General features: G+C 36.6%; 1 protein-coding gene across 1 annotated transcript in view; it reads right to left on the reverse strand.

The window, feature by feature from the left end:
• Window positions 1-1,446: 1,446 nt before the first annotated feature.
• Window positions 1,447-8,563, reverse strand: part of AVPR1A (arginine vasopressin receptor 1A) — a 14,391-nt gene continuing 7,274 nt past the window's right edge. Inside the window, exon 2 of the mRNA XM_069080710.1 lies at window positions 1,447-5,278. Within this exon, the coding sequence (XP_068936811.1) occupies window positions 4,992-5,278 (287 nt within the window). The 3' untranslated portion in view covers window positions 1,447-4,991. The remainder of the gene's footprint in view (window positions 5,279-8,563) is intronic.

Raw genomic sequence — 8,563 nt, forward strand, 5'->3', positions numbered from 1 at the left:
ATGAATCCAATGAGGCTTCTGCCAAATACTTGACAAACATGGTTCGTGGTTAAACCCCCATTCTATGTTCATATTCCAAAAGTAGCCCCAAAAAGGATAGAATCAAGGATATAAAAACATATATCAGTCATCCCTTCACGACTAGTGAATCTATAATTGACTGTATATGTACACCTCCCCCAACAAAGCTACATAGTCCATGAATTGGAGATCCCTCCCTCTCTACAGCCATTTAGAACTCATTTCACGTAGGTTTACATAAGCCCAATCTATGATCTTCAAGCTGGGAAGTCAGACTTAATTCTTTTTAAGTGCTCTTAAAATTAAGCTTCAGTGTGAGAGACAAGTCCTGTTTATGTTCTAACACTCATTTAAGTTATAGAAAACCATGTCCTTCCATTTGAAAAGCATGAAGTGTTCATGATATATTTTTTAGTTAAGTAATAATACAAGGTTAAAAGACATACTAGGAAAAATAGTAAGTGGATGTTCATGCATTTTTGGGGGGTGGGGGTTACATAGGGCTATAAAACGTAATCATTTCTTTTTTTTCCACTTTGAAAAAAGCAACCTCTCCTCAATAATGCTGTAAGACTTCTTTGATGTTAACAGAAATTCACCATATAGGACAACCATATTAGTAGACCAAACATTTAAACAGTTTCATTTAAATCTATTAAAGGCAGGACCCAAATAGGATTTTTGACAGTTATAAAACTTACAAATGCTCAGGATTTTGATTAATCACCAAATAATTATACACACACATCCCCTTCCCCCCCAAATGAATTTGTTCTTGCCCACTAGTCTTCATCTTTATATATGCATAAATATACACATGTACATAATATGTATTTATCATGACAGTATCATAAGATCTATATATTTATCATACCATACACAGAAATGTATATTTCCCAAGTATTCTTTGAATTATGTATATATATTAATGTAATTTCTAAATATTCTACATATAATTTCTAAATATTAATTAATGAAAGAGAACAAGGGAATTTTACATATTTACACGTACACATACATTTGTCTAGATCAATGAATTTGTCAGTATGGGGAAGGAAACAAACCTTTATTATTAAACCTACTCTATGCTTATCACTGCTAAGTTGAAGAAACTGACTTGGGTTGCAGGGCTTATAAGTTTCTGAGGCTGGATTTGAACTCAGGTCTTCCTGACTTAAGGCCCAGCAACCTATTTACTCTACCGCCTAGCTGCCGGGGATCACCTGGAGAGGAAACTCCCTCTACTAATGCAATTCTATACCTTCTCTGTGACTTATGTGTCTTGGACAGTTTTCAGGGACGCTGAGAGGTTTGGTGACTTTCCTAGGGTCTCTTGGCTGGCATGTTTCAGACATCCTTGAACGTCTTTCTGATTCTGAGGTTATTCATTGCGCCATACCTCCTCACTGTTTATTTATTTAGCTATTTCTTTTTTTTGGAGAGGGGAAGGTAGGGCAATTGGAGTTAAGTGACTTGCCCAAGGTCACATGGCTAGTTTTGTGTTAAGTGTCTGAGGCCAAATTTGAACTCAGGTCCTCCTGACTCCAGGGCCGGTTTCTATTCACTGTGCCACCTAGCTACCCCCTTATTTAGCTATTTCAAAATTTCCTTCAATAAATGTCCCAAAACATAGGATCTTCCTATGAGTAAAACACCTCTTCTTCCATGTTCAAATGGACATCACAAATATCCTTGTGTCCCCCCCCCAATCCAAAATAATGAATTTGTTCTTTGCCCTCAAGTCTTCAATCTATACTCCAATCACAACCAAATCACTCAGGTTAAAAAGGGTATATTCTTTAATCTTTTCTTTAAGTGTCCCGAAAATTTTAGTTCAGTTTTAAGTCTATTATTAGTTTTAATAACTCGATGGCTTCAAACTTTAATAGCTTAAACCTGCACTAAAGACTTTTGGGATACCTTGTAGTTCTCCAAGTGATATTTTGCTTGTTGTACTCTGCCTGTCACACACACACACACACACACACACACACACACACACACACACTGAAGACACCTGGCTTACTGACCTCAGAAGGACAGCTGTGAAGAAAATGTTCAGCACTACATAGCTGAGTTGCTATTTTCATAGCAGCCAGGCCGTACTTTAGAGATGATTGAGGCCACCTACCTCTATTTTACAATTGAAGAAACTTAGGACCAGAAATATTGACTTGTCCAGAATTAAAACTGAATTCTCCATGCTTTTAGTCTAGTACTTCTCCATTATTTCATATGCTTCATGAGAAAACTAGAACTATACCGTGTGAATTGATTTGTGTCTTTTATTTCTTTCATATTCCTAGAAGGCAGGACCCAAATTAAGATGTCTTGTTTAGGGGAATGGAGTGTATCACATCTACATGTATAAACATTTTAAAATAGAGTCTACCCTGGAAGATCCTGGAATCACTTTATTATAGGGTGGAATTTACTTCTAGGAAAGCTTATCTTGGTCCCCCATCAAAAGTGTTATATATTAATCCTCTATTTTATTTTGCTTATGGAAATGTTTGTTCTCTCTCTCTCTCTCTCTCTCTCTCTCTCTCTCTCTCTCTCTCTCTTCCTCTCTCTCTCTCTGTCACTCTGTCTCTGTCTCTGTCTCTGTCACTCTGTCTCTCTCTCTCTCTCTCTCTCCAAAATGTATTAAATTCCGATAAGAATTTTCAGTGGTAGTTTTACATTTACTGAGGTATGAATAGGGTCTTGTTACACAGTGTTCTCACCTATTCGGTAGTCTCGAAGTATGAACCCACCTGCTTGAACACAACTTTTTAAAGAAACAGTCATAACCTTGAGAAAACAAAACTGGGATCGCTTAAGGGTTGGCGTTCATAAGTTTCACTCTCAGCCCCTCCCCCCAACATCCCTTCCTCCTTTTTTTTTCTCATAATATGCGACATCTTAGGGAGTAAAACAATTAAGGATTTGGAATGGCAGAAGAATGAAGAGGAGGCAAGATATTTTTCCACCCAGAGTCATGCTTCCTCTCTCTCATGCCCTATTGCTTTATCTACAAAGAGGGAAAAAATAGCTTTCCTCATACCAAACACACACATCCACATGCAACAATAATGTCAAAAGCAAACATCATTTCCTCTAAGGATCCCAAAGTATTTACAGTGTTTCATAAAACCCTGGCATCATTTCCATGAGGAAGGTAGGAGGATAATGGGCCAAAAAGCACACTGGGCTCCCCTAATGATAGATGCTATGTAAACAGAAAAAGCCAAATTATAATTTGCCTTTGTTCAGAAATCAACTAAATGGATGGTTTAGGCCTTTAATTTACCTGTCTCCAAAGGTAAGCATTTCTTACCTTAAGCCAGAAGACTTTGCTTCAAAATGAATCATTTTCCTGCCCATTGGAAACATTTTCCCAATGAATCAGCAGAGCTATATTTGCATTTTAGAATTTCGATAGCCCAAACACTAAACCATCCATATTAATGGATAAAAATAAACAGTACAGCTCTTAGTGCACCAGTGCTATGAAAATGCCAAGTAGCAAGAAGGGTCTGGGCCAGAAGCAAAGGCCAAGTCAATTTCAGTATCAGGGGAATAAATCCATATTCCGTGTTATTTTTCAGGACCTCTGAATCTTAGTATTTGAAAGCAGTAAAGACCAAAAGTGTCAGCTTCCCAGATAGTACAGAAATCTCTTTGTTTCTGTTTGGTGTAAAAAAAAAAGAGTGCTTAATATGTGGTCTGAGGTTCAAATCTTCTTGGTTTTGTCACTTAGTATGTGTGTGAATTTGGGTAAGTCTTTTAACGTTTCTTAGTCTCATTTTACTTGTCTCTTTAAAAAAAAAGAAGCATGGTGTTGGATTCAATGACTTCTGAAATCCTTTCCCACTTTAAAGCCCCACTCCTGTAGCTTTTTTAAAAATGATTTTAAGGGGTCGCTAGGTTGCACAGTGAATAGAGCACCAGCCCTGGAGTCAGGAGGACCTGAGTTCAAATCTGGCCTCAGACACTGAACACAAAACTACCTGTGTGACCTGGCGCAAGTCACTTAAGCCCAATTGCCCTGCCTTCCCCCCTCCAAAAAAAAAAAACAAAGAAAAAAGATTTTAAGAGTTTCCTCATATATGAAAACACCACAAGATGGCTGGCCATCATTTTCCATTTCTACTGTGGGAAGTGTCTGAAATATGTTAATGTGGTTTAGGGCATTAGCTGTTCATCCATAGTTCCTGATCTCAAGTTGGGTAGCGATGGTCCCATGCTCAAAGGCATTAAAAAGAAACCTTCTCCATATTTTTTTGAGAGGACAACTGGGGTTAAGTGACTTGCCCAAGGTCACACGGCTAGTTTTTGTGTTGTGTCTGAGGCCAAATTTGAACACAGGTCCTCCTGACTCCAGGGCTTGTATTCTATTCACTATGCCATCTAGCTGCCCCTCTCCACTTTTGCATAAGGCAGATGAGAGGGACCTAGGATATCTGTCCTCAACTTACTTTTGTGCCAGCAGAGAGGACATTTTCAGTTGCCTGAAGCATGATTCCTTTGAAGCCTTTTCTAATTTTTTTCAGGGGTCGGTGGCTTGTTATTAGTCAAAAGTGGTGACTCTAAATTAAATGAATATTATATTAAACTGAATGTGCATTAGTTACTTTGTGAACAAATAGAAAAGAATTGAACCAAGAAGGAGGGAAAGGGAGGAGGGAGGGATGAATGGAGGGAGGTATTTTGCTATGATTTTTTTTTCCCTTTAGAAAAATGATTTCAGTCAGTTCTGCCAGGAGGGATCACTTTCTCAGATTTCAGCAAAGTAGGTTTTGATAAGAGTCCTACAAAATTATTTACAGCTTTTGTTCACAGCAGTGAGAGAAGCTCTCTAGAAATACTATACTGTACACTTAACTTGCATTTCAGACAGTTCATATGCTGCAGTGATGCCTGGCTTTACCCACCAAGAGTTTTCCACTGTCACTCAAATGAAGTCTCACTGCATAAGAATAGAGAAGTCAGGTTGAGATGGGAATGAACCTGACAGACCTGGATGACTTCAGGGAGTCTTTCCAGGTGTCGGTGCTATTTGTGGGGCTTCGGTTGTTAGTGAAGGAAGTCTGTCTCCGGCTCATGCTTTCAGAATCTTCTTTGCTCAATGTCTGCTTCATTTTTTGACAGCAGGGGAAACTCTGTACACAGTCTTGTAGGAGATGGCCGCTAAAAAACATATAAATCCAGGGGTTGCAGCAGCTGTTCAGGGAGCCCAGTAAAGCAGTGATGGTGATAGCTGGGTTTTCAGAATCTGTGTAAAAAGTAAGAATGAATTATTTTGCTAGTACAAAGATGGTGCCAAGAATTGTGCAGTTTCTAGGTCGTATGCAAATATTCATTTCAAAACTGGTATTAGAAATGTATGACTTTTGTCCAGTGTTGGTACACTAATGAAGGAAACAAATACAAGAAGAAAGACATGAAGAATTGCACATGACGACAGGGTGTAGATAGGCTGCAATCTGCATGAAGGGTGTACTTACATCAATGAGACCATGAAATTTGTATCCCTAGTACAGAGCCTTAAACACATAAGGCATTTTATAAGTATTTGCTGGATTGCATTCAATTGGTTTATGATCCATAAGAATAGGAGTTCTTAACCTTCTTTATGTCACTGGTCACTTTGTTAATCTATTGAAGTCTTGTAGATCACTTCCCAGGATAATGTTTAAAATAAATAAAATATAATAATACATTTACAGTTATTATTTATACAGTTATTATTATACAGTATAACTATTATTAATAGTTATACAGAGAAACAAATTATACTAAGATACCCTTGTGAAGATATTTTTAAAAGTTCACATACCCAAAGTTAAGAACCTCTGCTTTGAGTATTAAATGACAAAATTACATCTTAATTATTTGACAATAATCTTCAATTAATTTTAATTGCTTTAATTAATTAATCTGAATTACTTGGTAATAATCTATTAAATAATTTTTGGGGAAGTGGATCAATCTATTAAAATGAACCAATAAAAGGGTTGTCTAGTGATTACAAGAAGAGGGTGTGTGTATCTTGACTCATTTATAAAATGGATCCCTAATTGAGATACCAGGAAACAAAAAGAATATCTTTTTAAATGACTGAGATTATTTGGGCAGAATGGTGAGGAGATAGAAAACCATGCTGTTTTAGGATCGTTTGAAGGAACCTGGTCTGTGTAGCCTGTAAAAGAGAAGACTAAGGGCAGTGGTGGGGAGGCACCATAACTTTCTTCAAGAATTTGTAGCAATGCTCTAGGGAAGAATGATGGAATTATTTTGCTTGGAGCAAGAGGGTAGAACTGGAGATAAGGCTAGAAGCTCCTGAGAGGCAGTTTTCAGCTTAATGTGAGAAAAATAAAACAAACAAACAATTACAGCTGTCAAAAATTGGAATGGACCACTTTGGGAGATAGTGAACTGCCCAACAATAGACATCATCAAAAGGGATTATTGTTCAGGTATGGGTCAAACTTGACATCCCCTCAGGTCCCTTACAATGATTACTATGATTCCATGAATTCTTATAATGAAGATCAAAAGCAATGATTACCATGCCTTCCACACCTTTTTTTAAATTACCAACAGTACCTAGCAGAATGCCTTGCATGACATATTTGTTAAATCAATGAATGAATTCCCTTTCAATTAAATTTGAGGACTCAATAACAAGTCTAGGACAGCTGGGTGGCATTGAGGAAACCAGATTATATTTATAGGTAGATGGGAAAGAGTTAATGGAGAAGAAGAGATTGACCATGTATGAGCAAATAGAAATAACTTTAGCTAGGTGGTGCAATGGATGGAGTGCTGGTCCTGGAGTCAGGAAGATTCATCTTCCCAAGTTCAAATCTGGCCACAGACACTTATTAACTGTGTGACCCTGGGCATGTCACTTAATCTTGTTTGCCTCAGTTTCCCATCTGTAAAGTGAGCTGGAGAAGGAATGGCAAACCACTCCAGTATCTTTGCCAAGAAAAACCCAAAATGGGGTCATAAAGAATCAGACACAGTTGTCTCAACAACATGACTCAACAACAAAATAACCAAGTCTATACATTTGCATTTATCCCAATGATTAAAAATAAGCTAACATCAAAGATGATGATGTATTAGACTAGAAATTTGCAGAATGTAGATAGTACAATTATATTTCTTCTTTACTAGCATACTGTAAGTTACTTTGAGACAATCTCGAGTAATAAGGTTTAAAAAGTTAAATTCTGTTAAGAGTATTTGTTAGAAAATAGTAGAAAACTTTCAAAACAGATTTCTTTTTTAATCATAATTCTCTGATTCTACTTGACTCTTGTTAACCTAAATCAGTGTTATTACTAAAATGGGATATCTGCATGACCTTGGTTTTCTTCAGGTCATGACCATTAGGTTTTCTCATCTGTAAGATGGGTGGGTTGGCTTAGAGGATTTCTCAGAGGATCTTCTACTTAGCACATTGTCTATATGCTATACATATTTCATGTTTTGCAAAAGGACTCTTGTATGAACACTGTTCCTTTTCTTAAAATGAAAACATATGTATTAACATTAATTTTTCTTGATTGTTCAAATTTGGACTCACTATTGGTATGCCAATGCAATTGTGTAATGCTGTTCTTTGAATATAAAAATGCTGTCCCTTCTCATCAGAAATTACTATCTAGGACTGAAGTTGTGGCAAAAAGAATGAATCCTGACTCAGGTCTAGTGTCTTAGCAGTATATAAAAAGATCTTTTCATAATTGTGTATTGCTTTTGATGAAATAATGTTTAGTCCTGTTTTCATACTTTGTTGATAATATTAAAAGACCACAGTAGTCACAGCCTGTAAATTGTAAACAGAAATTTTTTTAATGTCTCCTGTTATTTCCCATTTATTTAGAACATATTTTGTAGATGTATAAAAGTTTATCATCAGCTTTAATGGCATTTTTATTTGAGTAATTTGCTGGAAAACTATAACTCCATAGTCTGTTGAATATACATTTTAATATGTCCCATTAAAAATAAAGACATCTACTTCCTTGTAATTATGTTTGCTGCTCACAAAGTCTTGGGTAAAATATTTGAATTTTTAAAAAATGCTTCCTTAATAATGAGTAGAATTTTTTTCAAGGTTTATGAACAGCTAGAGAGGTTTGAATCTCTCAAAGGAGCAGTTAAATGTAGTTAGCGCCACGATTTTGGAAAGAGGTTAGAAGGTAAAGATACAAGGTAGTGTCCTTGAAAGAACACAGAATCTGGAGCACTCAGAACACTTGGGTTCAAATCCTGACCTTTCCAAATATTATCTTTGTGACTTTGGGTAAGTCACTTCCTCTCTCTAGGTCTCTATTTCCTCAACTAGAATCTTGAGGGTAAAGTGAGAGTGATTCCAGGTGATCTCAAAAGTCCTTTCAAGCTTTAAAATTTTGTGGATCCCACTCAGTACGTTTACAATGAATACAACACAGTAGCTTGGTATAAAAGATCTGTAACTCTTTTTCCTCTTATGGTCAAAATCCATTTTGAAAGACTGAACAATTACACCTATTAGCATTTCAAA

The sequence above is a fragment of the Petaurus breviceps genome, unplaced genomic scaffold (genome assembly GCF_028583685.1).
Source record: "Petaurus breviceps papuanus isolate PSGF00001 unplaced genomic scaffold, PetGlider_PUasm1.0 154, whole genome shotgun sequence".
Lineage (NCBI taxonomy): Eukaryota > Metazoa > Chordata > Mammalia > Diprotodontia > Petauridae > Petaurus > Petaurus breviceps.